The 16,967-nt window shown below is 49.7% G+C and overlaps 2 protein-coding genes across 2 annotated transcripts in view; one reads left to right on the forward strand and one right to left on the reverse strand.

Annotated features, from left to right (window-relative positions):
- Positions 1–521: 521 nt before the first annotated feature.
- tfap4 (transcription factor AP-4 (activating enhancer binding protein 4)) lies at positions 522–7,808 on the reverse strand. Its single transcript, XM_056582785.1, has 7 exons — positions 7,304–7,808; positions 5,411–5,576; positions 4,157–4,255; positions 3,228–3,398; positions 2,083–2,232; positions 1,296–1,463; positions 522–830 (listed from the first exon to the last, which is right to left on the reverse strand). The coding sequence occupies exons 1-7, from the start codon at positions 7,390–7,392 to the stop codon at positions 681–683; spliced, it is 993 nt and encodes a 330-aa protein (XP_056438760.1). The 5' UTR covers positions 7,393–7,808; the 3' UTR covers positions 522–680.
- Positions 7,809–14,799: 6,991 nt separating this feature from the next.
- The window catches only part of glis2b (GLIS family zinc finger 2b), an 8,245-nt gene continuing 6,077 nt past the window's right edge, over positions 14,800–16,967 (forward strand). Inside the window, exon 1 of the mRNA XM_056608432.1 lies at positions 14,800–14,824. Within this exon, the coding sequence (XP_056464407.1) occupies positions 14,800–14,824 (25 nt within the window). The remainder of the gene's footprint in view (positions 14,825–16,967) is intronic.

A 16,967-nucleotide genomic window follows, 5' to 3' on the forward strand; every position in this document is an offset into this window, starting at 1 on the left:
ACGGGGAACGGAGGCGGTGTGGAGCGAGAGCTCTGGTGTGGGGGCGACGGGGGGACGGACGGGGGATACGAAGCGCCCTGCTGGGGCTCACGGTCGCGTTCTGCTCCCGGTGGGGGGCGGGGAGGGGGGGGGGCGAGAAACGACACAGACGCAGCTTTGAAGCAAGTCCAAAAAAAATACAAAAAAGGAAGGATCCACCAGAAGGAATGAAGAAGATGAAGAAAAAAAAACATGGAGATTATAGCAGGCGTTCAAAGCAGCAAAGTCAAAGCGTAGGGGGATGGCCGGGCCGGGGCGGGGAAGGGGGGCGGGGGGGGGGGTATGATTGAAGAGCTTATAAAAACAGTTTTTCCGGGATGCTCGTCGTCGCTGTCGATGCGCGACAAGCAGGCCCGAGCGGAGAAGCTGAGCGAGACACTGAACAGGAAGTTTGGAGCGTCAGGAACGTCTAAGTGTAAACCAATGGGGGTGGGGGGGGGGGCGGCCTCGGGGGCACAGCATGTACGAGTGTAGATCACAGAGTGCTTCTTTTTCAAAAATTGTCTACCAACAAATTCGGTCCATTTGACCCACAGCGCTGTCGGGCGGGGGCGGGCCCCCCGTTTAGTTTGGGGTGGGGGGGCGTGAATGCACGTGCGCGCGCGGGTCGTCGGTAGGCTAGAGATGTGATGTGGCGTTGCTCAGGGCAACAGTGAGTCGTCGGCGCCGTCGCTGTTGGAGGCCGTGTCCGAAGCGGCCGGGCTGGAGAGGGCGCGCCCCGAGGACACGATGACCGCCCGCCGCTGGTCCTCCTCGCCCGCGCACACCCGGCCCTCGATGTGCTGGATCGCCTGGACGCAACGGGAGGGGATGGACACGAGTTAAAAAAGGAAGGGATTCAACTGAAGCAGCAACAGCACCCTCTGGTGGCCGTGTGCGGTAATGAACCGTCCTCGTTTAATACAGTCTGTCGTCATCGGCCATGCAGCCAAAAACGTAAACAAACCAAGGTACGATGAGGACATTTATTTTTAGGAGTAACGGTGTACTTGTCGATGCAAACTGTTGCTCCTTTTACTCAACGTTTGGATGCATAGCAAAGTTTACATTCAGTTTTGTGAGTGATTTACTGGAGTGAATGTTCAAGATTAGGTCATTAAGGCCAACTGTATGAACCATTGAGAAAATAATTCCAAAATTTCCATCGGGGAAGCTTTTCTGATGATCAACATTGAATCTAACCATGCTCCGCACAAATAAATAAATAAAAAGCCTGCACAAAAAGAAGACGCGCAAGAACGTTCCATGGAGCCTACCTGAACAATGGTGTCCAGGTTGTGCCTGGACGTGGACACTGTGTTGATGACGGACGCCGGGCCCATGGTTACCACGGTGACGTGATGCGGATGGGGAGTCTGGGCCGGCGCCGGAACGATGACCGTGGCGTGGTGGGTGGGGGCGGGGGGGCTGGCTGGGGGCGACGCCTTTGAATAATAAAAAAAAAAAAAGGTATTCCTGAGTTCATCGAGCTTTGGAAAAAATCAGCTTCATGTGCCGGTCGGGGACCAAACCAGAAGGGTAAGACACACAAACACACAGGCAAGTAACTATTGATTGGGTCTGGTGTGGAAGGCTGAAACAGAGCACTGAGCAGGAGACAGCAGGGCAGGAAGGAGATCAGTCGGCTGGCCATCGACTGACTGTGAAAAGTGCCCCGGCTGGAGACCGCTCAGAGCCTGGAGGTTAATGAATCCCCACCCCGCCGCCTGCTAAAGGCTACGGTCACGGCTAAGGCTACAGAGTCAGAAGGAGCTGGAGGCGTCTGCAGGCCACTAGGTAGAAGGCTGTCAAACAACAGTTTTTTTTTGTTATTGGGGTTACATTACTTTATTGATACGTTATATATTAATATACCCTGTATTTGGCATAACCACATAGCATTACAAAAGTGGCTGGGATGTGTGATTCCAAGCTGATGGTGGCACACCACATGTAGCAACACACACGCATGTGGGATGCAAAGTTATCCCTGCTAAACGCCATGCGAGCGACCGAGCGGTGAGCATGGCGGCGGTCGTCGACGGCGGCGGTCGCGGCGCGTACCTGCGGGCTGCAGGCCGGAGTGACGTCCGTGTCCAGCTGCTCGTGCTTGTGCTGCAGCTGGGCCAGGCTGTGGATGCGCTGCTCGGGCGGCACCTGCTGGGTGATCACCTTCAGCCTCTCTGGGTGCAGCTGGGAGTCCACGCCCTCCATCTGAGGGCGAGCACCACATTATGATCACAACACCGTTATTGGGATGGCTTTAGGATTAGGATCCAGACCTCGTCAGGTCATAGTTCTGATGGCCAATGGGACAGACGTTTCATATTATGTTTCACGTTACATTTTATTTTGAATTATTCCATTTTACTCATCATCCCATGACCTCATGTTTGTTTACCATTCATATTTTTCATTTCTTTCCTTTTGTTTTGTCCTCTATGTTGAATGTGGAATATGTTCATAAATACAACGCATTATTCTTTTGATTGTTGCAAAAGAGAAACCAAATACTTCCATGCGAACCATGAATGACTAAATGACCTTCTGGTTAGAAAGGCTATTCTGATTGGTTGGCATTAGTGCGCCATGTCATTGTGCACCCATGACAACACTATTTCAACCAATCAGAAGGAAATTACTTTATTAATGCCTTTTTTTTTGCTAACCAAGCAGTTGTGCCACTTGTTGCGTTAGCTAAACCCAGGACTGTGTCCCTCTTCACCTGCTCCTCCAGCATCATGAACATGAGTGATCTGAACCCAGGACTGTGTCCCTCTTCACTAGCTCCTCCAGCATCATGAACATGAGTGATCTGAACCCAGGAATGTGTCCCTCTTCACCTGCTCCTCCAGCATCATGAACATGAGTGATCTGAACCCAGGACTGTGCCACTCCTCTCACCTGCTCCTCCAGCATCATGAACATGAGTGATCTGAACCCAGGACTGTGCCACTCCTCTCACCTGCTCCTCCAGCCTCATGAACATGAGTGATCTGAACCCAGGACCATGTTCCTCCTCTCACCTGCTCCTCCAGCATCATGAACATGAGTGATCTGAACCCAGGACTGTGCCACTCCTCTCACCTGCTCCTCCAGCATCATGAACATGAGTGATCTGAACCCAGGACTGTGCCACTCCTCTCACCTGCTCCTCCAGCATCATGAACATGAGTGATCTGAACCCAGGACTGTGCCACTCCTCTCACCTGCTCCTCCAGCATCATGCGGACTGAGCGCTCCTTTGCCAGCTGCTGCCTCAGCTCGATCATCTCCCTCCTCAGGTCCTCCGTCTTCTCCTCCTCCAGGATGTCCGGGGAGCCGATGCCTTCGTCCTTCTCCTCGGTGCGCCTCCTCTTTGGGGAGGAGCCGCTGAACTCCTTATCGGGGGCCGACAGGGGATACCAGAGTTAGGGGAGCTGAATACATTGAATATAATTGGATGTATTCCAGCACCTTGTTGAACTGATTTGACAGAGTTCTTCTTATTCATATTTATAATGTGCCGAGAGTTTTAGCTCAGGCAGTAGAGTGGGTCTACTTGTCACCGGAAGGTTGCTAGTTCAATCCCCAGTGGGACACCTAACACTAACTGCTGCCTACTTTAAATTCAGGTTAATATTACAGCGCCCGAGAAGCTATCGACGCCTCCTCTGCACCTCAGGCACGCCGGTCGAGCGGGTTGACCAGCGGGTTGCCACCAGAAGGTTGCTGGTTCAATCCCCGGCTCCACCTAGCTGATTGAGACGTCTACTCTGCTCCCCCCTTGCATGGTGGACTCCACCGTCATTGTGTGAGTGTATGGACACTTTTTGCTTCGGACAAAAGATTCTGCCTAATGCCTTAGGTGTAAATATAAAGATCTGAAAATATCTGAAATATATTTAATTGATTAAAATAATAAATAGGTGTCATTCATTTATTTCCCATTCAAACTAATTGTGTGTGCTATAAAAACCATAAGAAAACTACATTTAGATGGATGACTACCGGTACAAATATGTCGTCCTCCATTCTCAGTGAGCTGAAGTACATGTGCAGCGATTCATCACCCCGTGGTCCTACACCGTAGAAATGCCCCTCGCTGACAATGACGGACTTGGGCCGGCCATGAGATCCGTTACATGCTGTACCTCACCTGTATGAAGCGCTTGAGCTGATTGTTCTGATTCAGAAGCCTCGTCTTCTCCTGCTCCAGGCAGAAGATGTAGTCTGTGGTCTGCTGTAGTATGGCCGCCTGGGCAGGAGAGAACAGAGTTAACAAGACGACCGCGGCCACCGCAGTAACCCTACACTGGAGCTGGGGCGCTCAGTCCTGCTCCGTTCCAGGTTTTCACTGCAGCCACCACTGTAGCCGCTATTATTCTTGTTGCATTACTCTCTTGATTTTCTAGTTGGTTCTTATTCCTTCAGCAGCTGAAAATTGGAAACTATTCGGAATCTAAAACAATGGCTGCATTGCAAAGTATCTACAGTAGGGTTCTTAAGCGGAGATTCTCGCTGTGATGCCTTCCCCACGAGGGATGTTGGAGTGTAGGACACATTTACATTTAGAAGATGCTTTTATCCAAAGCGACTTACAACCGTTCACACACACATTCACACACCGACTGCGGAGTCAACCATGCAAAACGACCTCAAGCTCATCAGGAGCAGGTAGGTTGAGGCGTCTTGCTCAGGGACACCTCAACACGTGGCTAGGAGAAGCTGGGGATCAAACTAGCAACCTTCCGGTTACAAGTCTACCCGCTCTACCTACAGAGCTACGCCAAGGCATGAGTTGAGCCTGGCTTCATTCAGACCTTATCACAATCATTCTTGTTTGGAGACGTTGTGCCCGCTTTTTACGGACAAGGTGGCAGAATAACTTCAATAATAATAACTCCAGGTCATGACACCTAAAATACTAGCAAAAAAGCAGAGGAGTGTAGTTCGCACCGCACCTTAGCAAGGACCACGTCATTTTTGGTTCATCCGCAGTGCTTTAATTCGGGTTAAGACTACAGAGTCCAAGACTCCTTCGGCCTGTCGACATCTCAATTACAATTACAATCAGGGCATTTAGCAGACGCTTTTATCCAAAGCGACTTACATCGGTCTATACACACATTGACACACCGACGGCAGAGTCAACCATGCAGGGCGACAGCCAGCTCGTCGGGAGCAGTTAGGGTGAGGTGCCTTGCTCAGGGACACATCAACACTCAAAGCTAGGAGGAGCCGGGGATCAAACTAGAAACCTTTCGGTTACAGGACAACTGCTCTACCTCCTGAGCTAAGCCGACCCCCTACCCCCTTCCTCCCTTGCTATCTGACGCACACCGGTCGCCACGGGGGGGGGGGGCGGGGGAGGAGGCGGTGTGAGTGGGCGAGGGGGGGGGGGGGGGCCCACCTTGCTGAGCTTCTCCCCGTCGCTGTGGGGGATCAGCGTCTTGAGCGACTGGAAGCCGGCGTTGATACTCTGCATGCGCCGCCGCTCGTTGCTGTTAGCGATCTCCCGGCGGATGCGGCGTTCCTGGTCCCTCGCCGTCTCCGGCGTCAGGGGAATGTTGGCCAGGCTGGGGACAGCATATCCGTTACACGCACGCACGCGGATGTACACACACACACACACACACACACACACTCTTTGGTAGACCTCAGACGAAAAATGCTGGAGGTTGAATTCTTGGGATCTTCTCCATTTTAGAAAGGAGCACCTCAACAGATTGAGGCCATTTGGTTTTACTTTTCCTAATAAAGATTTCCCTTAAAGCGTCGCAGTGAGAAAAGCTGAAACTGGTAATTGCTTTTTAATGCGTGTTCATGCTGCCATTCAATTATGGGCTGTTATATTTAATATGCTACATTACTTGATTGTAACACCTTTTTTTTGTGTGTATTTGATATTTTTGAATGGGATATCAGAAAATGTCCAAAAATATAATATGACTAGATAAAAAACAATATTGCATTAATATCTAAAGTAAAATGACAAATCCATTTAAACCTGTATGTCCGAGATTAGGTTTAGGCAAATATTATCTGTAGCCTACCAACTGAACTGTTAACGGTAAATCCTGAAAATGAGCAAAGAGACATAGATAAGTGTGTGCCAAGAACTGACATTCAACGCATACACAGATTATAAATAGGAAAAAGGTTATTGCATCACTAAAAGGGTATTTGTATATGTATAATATAGCACTTTTAAATTATATTCTTCAGTGTCAACTGGGGCGTTATGGCAAGGGAGACTACAAATAATACATAGGACTACATTTCCCGTGTAACCCAGCAGATTCCTCCGCCTCCATGTAGGAAAGAGGCTGCAGGCGAGACGCATTGACGGGCCTTGTGTTACATACACACCCCCTTATTAACACAACTACCAGCCTATTCGTTTTTTGCGTAACAATTTGGTTTAGAATTTGCTAGAAAACATCATAAATCATTTATGAAACACACGCAAACGCAACGCCTAATAACAGCGCGGTTAAAATAGCCCATTCGTTTCCTCCGCCATTACAACAATGCGACTCCGCTTCCCCTCCGCCTGTCCATGCGGCAGCATGGCAGAAGCGCTGCTCGAAACGACGCAATGTAAACGACACGGTGCGCACTGTAAACGAGCTAAAAATACACAAGCGCAACACTTTCGTCGAATGTGAAACCGTCAACCAAAGGACGAGTCTGTCCCGCCCGTGTAAACGGTGCTGCAATGCTTCAAAACAAGCGTTTAGCGCTAGACCCACATCACTTTTTAGCACGGACCACAAGCATGGCCGCACTATCCTTAATAACTTCAGACCGCTCGGATCAGAATCAGCCAACAGTAGCCCCTCAACACGGGTATACAGGCTAATCTTATATATTCCTCCCATTCTAACGAAACCACTCGTCGTGTACTTATGCAAATTAGACACACGCGTATCCGAAACGCGTGTTATTTAAAACGCACTAGTGATGCACTCGCCACAGTGGAGAAGCGTGGCGTGTATGTAACCACGTGGTTTGTGTTTGTTCGCCCCAAAAAATGTATCGATTTATCAAGTGGTACATATGTGGTCACGTTTGAAGCCCCGGGGTGTCGCGTCTGCGGTCAAGCGCACCGGCCGAATAATGGTCATTGTGTCGGGGTTTCATGGCCTTTGAATCCCGCTCATCAAGAGTGGCTCTTGTACACAATAACACACCGAATCGAGCATGTTCCTTCAACCCCCTGTCCCCTGCGCGCCGACATAACCCGTATCGCTGTGGTGCAGTGCATTAGATAAAGCAATAATGAATCAACACGTATACACACCTACACAGTCCCCCAATCACTTCTTTCTCCGTTTTCCTAAAATGTTGCAAGGAGGGCACCTTCTGAGCGGGTACCATGAAATACTCCATGGTGGCCAGTCCAGTTTTGGTCACCGAATTATTGTTGCCGGATTAAAAACAATGTCGAAGTTGTAAACAAGTCCTTTGGTCCAAAAGGTGCGTGATTCCCCGCATTCAGATGTAAATCCGTGTCTTTATTATGCAGTAGTAGCAGGCTGCAGAGTTGTAATGTTACTCGACTTCCAGCTGATGGGGAGCCCTCGTTGTGAGTGGCGCTCTATCGGTAGCTCACTCCCCTCCCTCTTTCTCTTCCACCCGCTGCATGTACGTGTACGAGTGTGTGTGTGTGCGTGTGTGTGTGAGTGGGAGATAGTGCGCGTGTGCGTGTGTTTGTGCGTGTGTGAGGGCGAGTGTGTGTGTGCGTGTGTGTGTTTGTGCATTAGTGAGGCCGAGTGTGTGTGTGTGTGTGTGTGTGTGTGTGTGTGTGTGTGTGTGTGTGTGTGTGTGTGTGTGTGTGTGTGTGTGTGTGTGTGTGCAGCTGATCAGATGGCTTTCAAGGCGGGAAACAGCTGGTAGGAATCACACAGCACTGCCCAAAGCCTCCTTCCGCGGCGACAGGAACTGCATGTAAACAATGGGTAATTTAGCATAAACAGATACAAACTGCCCGATCAATTATCCGGTTCATTCTATTAGAAATAAAGTAAAAAATAATAATAATCGAGTTCTCCATTATAATATTTTTTTCCCCATTGACCTAATACAGTTAACAGCCATATCATGAACGGGGCGTATACTCCAGTGACACGGATATATGAACAGACGGTACGAGCTGACGGCGGGGACCCGAGGGCAGTATCGATCTCTACAGAGCGTTTAAACAGCTGCGTCTGTTTTGGCGGACAACGCTGGACGTTTCAGCAGGCTAGTCGAACAGGGGGGGGATGAGGACACGCGGTAACCTAATAACCACACAGACACCGCGAAATCTGCGGGCAGTCGTCTGAAGGCATACTCCTCGCACCCGGAATTGTCAATAGGCCTAACACATTTTGGCCGGGTCTGTGTTTTGTAGAATATATAGGCTAAAATCAATCATTATTCAAGTTAATATTTGTAATTATGTATCAGTACCTATGATATTTATACATTTAAATTGCAAATAGGATAACTTACAAAAAAAAGCCAGACTTCTAGTTATTTAATTCCATATGAAGGTAATTAGCCTATCTCTATTACATCGAATTGGTCATTCTTTATGTAAGGCGTTAGAATTAGCCGTGTTGAACCGTGCTGAACCGAACATTTGTACGGTTATTACATTGCATTAGCATTCAACACGCTAATTTAAATTATATATACTGCCTACATTCTGCTACCGATGCTTCCTCAAAGTGTCGTCGGGAATGAGATGCTGCTAGCCACATGCACACGCACACAGACGAACATGCACGGCACGCACGTAAATAGATGCGCACATGCAAGCATACACAGACAAACACGCACACGCACACGCCCGCACACACATACATGCGCGCGTTTTTTATTATCATTTAATGGCTACTGTAATAATACCACCAATTGGATGCAATGTAATCCACAAGTGCTATTACTATAATGGCAACCACTGTGAGAATGAAGTGTATCTGCGTTAAAACACATTCGACCAAAACGGTTAAGGCAATTGTCTTCGTATGCCCCCACTGTGAACTTTCCAGTCATTATCGTGCCTTTTCAATGAGAATAAACACGTTTGCAGCAATTTGGATTTCAGAATGTGTTCTGGCTGTTGGTAGAAAAAAACAACTAGATGACTGCAGACCTAAAAAGCGAAAAAAAAGATCAAGTACTTCAAGTAAAGATAGGCCGCCTAAGAATAAAAGCCTCATTAAATGTAGCCTAGTCCTATTTAACTATAACCTGTTGCTTATGGCCTGATGTTGACTTTACATTAGGCTATAGACCTGTTATCAAAGCTACATATGCTTTTTGGGAACTAGCTTATGTTCAAAGTGTTTAAGTCTAAACGTCTAACAACGTTTAGACTTCCGTTTGGTTAATTTTCGTTGTTCAATTTGATCCACATCAGGGCTGTATGGTGGACCGGAGGCGATGGACGGGAGACGAGGATCCGGGGACCGCCCATGGCGGAGGGGCGGAGCCAGCAAGCACGCGCTGAGCTGGCAGAGTCTGGGCTAGTCCTCCGCGCGCGACGAGAGGGAGACACGGGCTGGCGCGGGTCCGGGTGTGCTGTCTGCTGCTCTCGAGACGGACGAGAGAGAGAGAGAGGGGGAGACCGGAGAGCGACGATCACGTCTCCTGGAGTACGAGGCAGAAGAAGAGGAAGAAGAAGAAGAGGAGAGGAGTCAGGACACTCGGAGAAAACTAATAAATCGACCCCCCCCCCTCCCCACTCGAGTATACTCGGAGTCGGCGTCTGGGAAAAAAACACCAAGGGAAGACCCCCTGTCTTCGTGACATCTCTGTTGAGTGCCCAGCGCACCCCTCCCAGCGCACCCCCCCCCAAAGGACGACCACCCATAGGAAGAGCAAGTTGACCAGCGTTGCCATGAGGCGATGCACTTAGGAAGACACCGACGACCCTCGCGCCTCTGGTCTCGAACGCATGACAGCCGAAGACGTCTTAATTTTCCTGACGGCAACAGTTAAGAATACGGATTTTGGTGTTTACATTTTTTTTCTTTTTGACGGATCGGCTATGGCAAGACGATATATCACTTCACGGCAACGTGTTTAAGTATCACGCCGTATAGTCTGCTCTATAGCTGTGGAATTAACCATTAACGTGCAGTGTGGCGTTATGTTTTTTTAGTGTTTAAATTTATGCTGACAATGGTCTGGGAACGGGCCGCCTCGATGGACACCTAGTATCGTTTTTTCCCCGTTTTGTATTTCATATATATACTCGACAAGACGACATCACGTTTCAAGAAGTCGTTCGTCCTCCTTTTTTGCGGAAAGTCTTGCGTGGGAAGTTTGCGCCGAAGAGGGAACAAGTCGTAGAGAACTCTGCGGCATCCACATCATTGTACTCTACGGTAAGCCCTGTCCCTAGACCCATCTCCATCACGCGCTTCGTGTATTTTCAACGTGTCAGTCGCTCCACAGTTGGTATGGCACGGGTTTGTGTTCCGACGTGTCATGCATTTCAGCCCTGCAGAACGGTCCGAGTTCAAGCAGGGCAGCGCCGAGTGACCTATTTTCCGAGTCTACAGTGGTGCGTCGGTCATCTTGCAAGCTGCGCTCCTCAGACTCAGATTGTAGTCCGAGGGCTTCCAGTGGTGCACGTGCCCCGGCAGCGTCTTTAGAATGCAGGCAGATAGTATATGTCAATGCCCGTTAGGCTACCAGAGCAACGCACTTTGTTTGCGTGTCTCCGAAGGCACACACGCACACACACACACACACACACACACACACACACACACACACACACACACACACACACACACACACACACACACACACACACACGCACACGCACACGCTCGCACGCACGCACAACTCCGCTAATCCCCTTTGGAGATATATACTGTATGTTGGAGCCGAGTAGTTTATACTATAGCTAAACCTGCCCTGGACGCTCATCTGCTCATCCAGCTGTTGTTCTGTGGGGAGCTCAGTACTGCTCAGCTCGTACTGAGCTCCACGCTGATGTCACAACAGCATCTTAAGAGTTAAACATATGCAATCCGCAAATATGAATGAACTATTTACCCGTATTGTGTCATTGAGAGGAAACACCTATGTATAACGAAAAGGATTCCGTTTTTTTTGTTTCACGCGTGCACTTTTATTCCAGTGCATGTGTGTATCTGGTTTATAACAACTCATTAAACGCCCAGTTTGTTGAGGTTCACCATGTCATGTGGGCCCTCGTATAGGAACTATTTTCCTCCAATTAAGCAATTCCACTGTCCCTAATTGTGTGCACATTGAGTCCTGGTTTGGGAGGAGGTCTCTCCCTATTGGCTGCCTCCCGTGGGCCTATTGTCCCGGGCACAACAACACAGGGCCCTGTGCTAGATTGGACAACGGCCTGATCATTAAAACGCAAAGGGCCACAGTACCCCTGCAGAGCCTCCATCAGGGGCCATGGGAGCCTTCGGAACTAGTATGTGCTGAGGCACGTGTGAGTGTGTGTGTGTGTGTGTGTGTGTGTGTGAGTGTGTGTGTGTGTGTGTGTGTGTGTGTTTGTGTTTGTTTCTGTGTGTGTGTGTGTGTGTGTGTGTGTGTGTGTGTGTGTGTGTGTGTGTGTGTGTTTCTGTGTGTGTGCGTGTTTGAGTGAGTGTGTGTGTGTGCGTGTGTGTGTGTGTGTGTGTGTGTGTGTGTGTGTGTGTGTGTGTGTGTGTGTGTGTGTGTGTTTCTGTGTGTGTGTATGTGTGTGTTTCTGTGTGTGTGAGTGTTTGAGTGAGTGTGTGTGTGTGCGTGTTTCTGTGTGTGTGTGTGCGTGTTTGAGTGAGTGTGTGTTTGTGTTGTGTGACGTGTGTGTGTGTGTGTGTTTGTGTGTGTGTGTGTGTCTATACACCAACACTGACAGCATCAACCGGAGAGTCTGAGACGCGGTCACGCTCTTTGTAACTCCACGATGTTGACTCGTGGAGCGCTTTGATACGCGGCGTATTGTGATTAAGTGCTGTGTAAACACGTTTAAACTGGAACCCGATCTGGAACCCCCCCCCCCCCCCCCTCCCCGAGGGTCTGTTATTTAATCACAAGCCTCTCTCTGAACCGCCAGGGCGGCCATGTTGCAAGTGCTGGTCGCATTCTCATCCTGATGTTTTGTTTATGCAATCAGCTGGTGAGCCCCGAGGCATGACCCGTTCAGCCGCAGGTCAGCCGAGGTGTCCTCCACCAGGGTGGACCACAGAGTACGTAGAGGAGGACCTACCACTCTCTATCCCCACACTGGTTCTCGAACAGTTCTTTCCTTTGTGAGCGGTTCAGCGCTGACTGACTTGGAGGGAAGGAACTGTCAGCCTCACTACAGGTCCAGATGTCCGAAGGGATCCAGTTGTGAATCTCCACTGGCATTCCACACTCAACACGTTCAGTGTGTGTGTGTGTGTGTGTGTGTGTGTGTGTGTGTGTGTGTGTGTGTGTGTGTGTGTGTGTGTGTGTGTGTGTGTGTGTGTGTGTGTGTGTGAGTGTGTGTACATGTGTGTTTGTGTGTGAGGGAGAGTTCATGTGTGTGTGTGTTGTGTAGAGCAATGTTCAGATGCAGACACGCAGACAGCTGCTGCGTATACTGCCGGTGAAACTACATTCATACTACAGCCCAGTTCATATCACCCTCCTCCACCACCAACACCACCACCACCACCAACACCCAGCCACCACACTGGAGAGAGCTTCATCTGCCCAATTCAAGTAACGGGTTGTCTGGGTAAACAGGCCTCCCTCTCAGCCTTGGAGCAGGATGGTTTCTTCTTCTCTTCAGTAATTGGTCTGCGTCATTAGGCCCGCCCCTCACCACAAGTGTGACATCATGGCCCTGGAGCCCCACAGACGTTCTCAGTGAGAAGCAGCTGCCGGGTCGAGTGTGGAAAAAAGTGGGTCCTCACGGCGAGGTCCTGCGTCATCCAGCGCAAACCCTCCCCGCCATGGAGCCGTGGGCTGGTGGAAACCCACAGGACTCGCTCGCACTCGTGTTGTGGAAACGTTTAAAAAAGGCTCAGGAACTCCTAGAAACCCAAAGACGTCCCTGGACAAACGAGGTCACACGTCGTCGACAAGTTGTCGTGCAGTAAAGTAAAACGTCAAATCAAAAGTACACCTTTTATAACCTTTATGCTGAATATTTTTACAGAATCGACGGAGACCGAATTCCTTTGAACAATGTTATCTGTTCACGCTATTGCAAAACCATAGCTTTCCCTGAGTGCAAAGGCTATGTTGGGAGAGCCAGGGCAGTGTGAGTTTCTGGGTTAATATCCCAGCAGGCCTCCCGTTGCTCCAGGGATTACTTAAGACAATGAAAGGTGTCTCAGCCGGGCGGAAGGATGACAGGAGGCCAGCAATGGAGATGCATGCAACCTCACTCTGGGAAGCCCAGAGTCTAAAGTGTTCAGGTTCATCTGGGCAAAAGACTTCATTATCTAGCAGCATGCATAAAAGGCTGCTGTGCTCCGAGGGCCTATAAGCTCTAAGCTACCTTCAATGTTATATCTGCTGCCGAGGGAAGACAATGCCGTAAAAAAGACTAAGACTCTGTGATGTTTTCCAACATGTGGTCGGTCAAAGATGTTTGCAAAAGTCTTTCAAGTGTTGTAGCTATTCCCAAGACTCTGCCCTAGGCCTCGATCCCAGGATTTCTCCAGAAAGCGGTTAGAAATGTTTGCCTCTTGGACACCCACGGTGTACAAACACATATCAGATGGTCAACGCGAGGAGACAGACCTCAACACACGGGAGGAATTCTATTACATTTGAACTTGACAGAAAATATTGCAGTACTCTGTCATGTTCCCTACTCGACAGGTAGGAACCTCGTGCAACACCTCCTGTAGAGACTGAAATACCTCTCCTCTGGCAAAATCTCAATATTGCAGCATAATGGCTTGAAAATACGAATATGTTTTTGAGGTGTGGCCACTGTCCTAACACGTCGAATAGAGGAGCAAGTCTAAGCTCTGCCTCCTGACCTCCGTTTGGCCTGCAACGCCGTTATCAATGCCAGCGAGAGGACATGTCCTCTCAGCTGCAGTCACGCATCCCTTCCCCGGGGTGAGCTGCAGAGAGGATGGGGGCAATGTGTTGGGTCTCATGCCGGGATTCGCCCTAAAGCTTAAAAGCTTGTGCAGAACGCTCCCTATTTGTATGCATGTCTTGGTTGATGAGTCACCACACACACTTTGCAGGTCTACTCACCTCTCTTTCATCAGCCTCATCATTCGGAACACTACAATGACAACCCGCCGGTATCTTTTGGATTTATCTGCCCACCCAAACCCCGCGAGAGGAACAATTCTCTTGCTAATTGCACCCCCTGCTCCTGTTTGTGTTTCTGTAATGTATCGCTGCACTCTGATCGGCGATTGGTCACCTTTTGAGGCCGTTGGATAATGCTGGTAAATGGGTGCTGGAAGGATGCGCACCTTTGCAGCACTGCATCTTTCATCTCTGTCGTTGAAGCCCAATGTCTCTGAGCTGTTATTACTCAGCCGGTAATTGCGGGCTTTAGAAGGTTACTGCCTACATGCTTCTCTGAGTCTTTGTCACGAAGAGCTGATGGGTTACTGTACGACCGTGTTATGAATATGATGTGATTGTAATATTGCTGGATTGTTCGTCTCTCGGTCACTGATACTGGCCCTGTGCTTCCAATTCATCTAGTACATACAGGGAAGAGAAAGGATCTATTAGATGACATTATACGTTTTTTATACCTTCCTTTAATCCATATTTCTAAATGTAATATTATGGAATTATATGGAAATCAGCATGCAGGGAACAATGGCGCAGGAGAAGGGAGTGCCCGGTAACGGTTCAGAATCACCCGTCCCTCACCGCCAAATGGATCTTCCGACTTAGTCCAGTGAACGAGTCGGAGAAGTAGAAGGAGACGCTGGGCCTCCCAGACCAAATCCTCCAGTAACGAGTTACAGTGCAGGTGTCATCTCCACAGCCCGGTGCGAGGTGTTGCTGATGTGTGTGTCTGCGCGGTGGGGTAAACGTTCACACTCCCGCTCACAAAGACTAAAGAAAATAGACAGAGGGCACAGGGAGCCCAGAAAGGCTAGGCTCACACACACACACACACGGTGCCAGCCGGCCATCTGAAGGAAACTAGCACATTCCACCCTTCCTCTCTGGCTGGCTCGGGTCAGGGACCAGGCATTTTTCTCTGGTTAAACTATAACCACTAATAACCCTCCCCACCAGACCATTTCCCTCTGGAAACAAACCTTCTCCCTAGGGGGCAGGCTAGCTATATGCCCATAAGCCCTTACCCTAACCTTAACCGAATCCACCTGTAATGGCACATCCTTGGGGGTGGAAGGGGGAGAGGGTAAAGGGAGAGGGTTTTGTCTCCACCAGAGGCCTGAAACTGGGGGAAGTTTAGGGGTCACTTCCTGTAGTGCAGACCTGTGGTTCCAAAATAAACACGGACACAATTCGGCCTCAGTCAGCCCACCCCGCCACCTACCACCACCTCTCTCTCTCACTCTCACTCTTGGGCTCGCTCTCTTTCTCTCTCTCCCACTGTTTCCCTTTAATGTCTGTGTGTAATGTTCCTAGCGTGAGAGAAAGTTCAGCTCACACAATTGACAGACTGTCTGGAGGAGAGTGCACGGGACGGGGGGAAACCTGTGAGGCAAACTAGGAGGCAAAGGAGGAAAGCCAAATTTGAATGCGAAGAATGAAGGGAAACCACCAGCAGCATGCAGACGTCCTTAGCAGAGGATGCAAAAGGGAGGAGGGGGAGGAAAACAGAGATTGTTTCCACAAAGCCTTAGTTGTCTCGGACTCGATGCCAGGTGATGATGAACATGGTGCGGGGAAGGCCGTCTTGATAGGAAGGTTGGCCCAGGGAGGTGTGAATACTGACAGTATTAAGCTAGCGGTGTTGTAGCAGTTAAAGTGGAGGCAGGTGGTTTGGATTACTGTTTACATGCTCGGCCAACACCCTTGGTTTTTCCAGTGTGCCCACAACAGTGCTGAGCAGGACCGTATGGCAGCGCATTGGCTGGAGGTCCCCACTGCTTTGGAAAGGAATAGCAAGCCAAAACGTGAACGAAAAAAAAAAGAATACCGTTTTTTGGTGGGAAAATTGAGAGAGGCAGTCTGTTGAGTCTGGGTCCAGGCCTAGCTCACATCCCTATATCTGGGCATATTCACTCCTATTAGCTCGCTAGGAGAGCTACCCCTATTGCCACACACAGACACACACACACACACCCACCCACACGCACGCACGCACATACACACACACACACACCTCACATCACACTCCTTCCAGCCCCGTATCCATCCTTTCTTCTCTGGTTTGTGAGCCCCCCCCCCCCCCCCCCCTCCCAACCAGTACCACCACTCTCCTCCCACACCAGCACTGCCTCACTCACATTTTCCTTGCCCACTTTCCAGGAGTCTCAAGCTTCACAGCTTGCCATTTAGATTATATAAGGCATTCTTCATCGTATGCATGCACAGAAGGAGCTGGAGGGAGAGGGAACAGGGAGAAATAAAGAGCAGCAGTGCAAAGGGGAGAGAGAGGGAAGAAAGTTTGGCGACTGCAGCTGTTTACCCGTTCTGTGGTACGGAGGGGATGAGGCCGGGGCTGATTTGATTCATATGTTTAGAAACGTTCTCATAAAGAGAACCGTGTACAACGCAGAAAACCCTCGCACCTCCAACACCGAACCATCTATCAACACCTCAGAGGTTTTTCCCCTGTTCAGGTCGTGTTCGACACTTGTATCGGTCGAACCACGGGGGCCATCTTGAAAAAGGGCCCCGTATCCCAGAGCTTCAACCCGGCTCTCCTTATCCTTGTTTTCTTATTTGCTGGGATCTCAATACAGGTTCTGTCAGTCGGACTGTTCCTGGAGGGATTCTAAATGTCAGTATTGATCTTGGGGGGGGGGGGGGGGGGGGGGGGGGGGGGGGGGGGGGGGGGGGGG

This window comes from Gadus chalcogrammus, chromosome 2 (assembly GCF_026213295.1).
Source record: "Gadus chalcogrammus isolate NIFS_2021 chromosome 2, NIFS_Gcha_1.0, whole genome shotgun sequence".
NCBI classification, from domain to species: Eukaryota; Metazoa; Chordata; class Actinopteri; order Gadiformes; family Gadidae; genus Gadus; species Gadus chalcogrammus.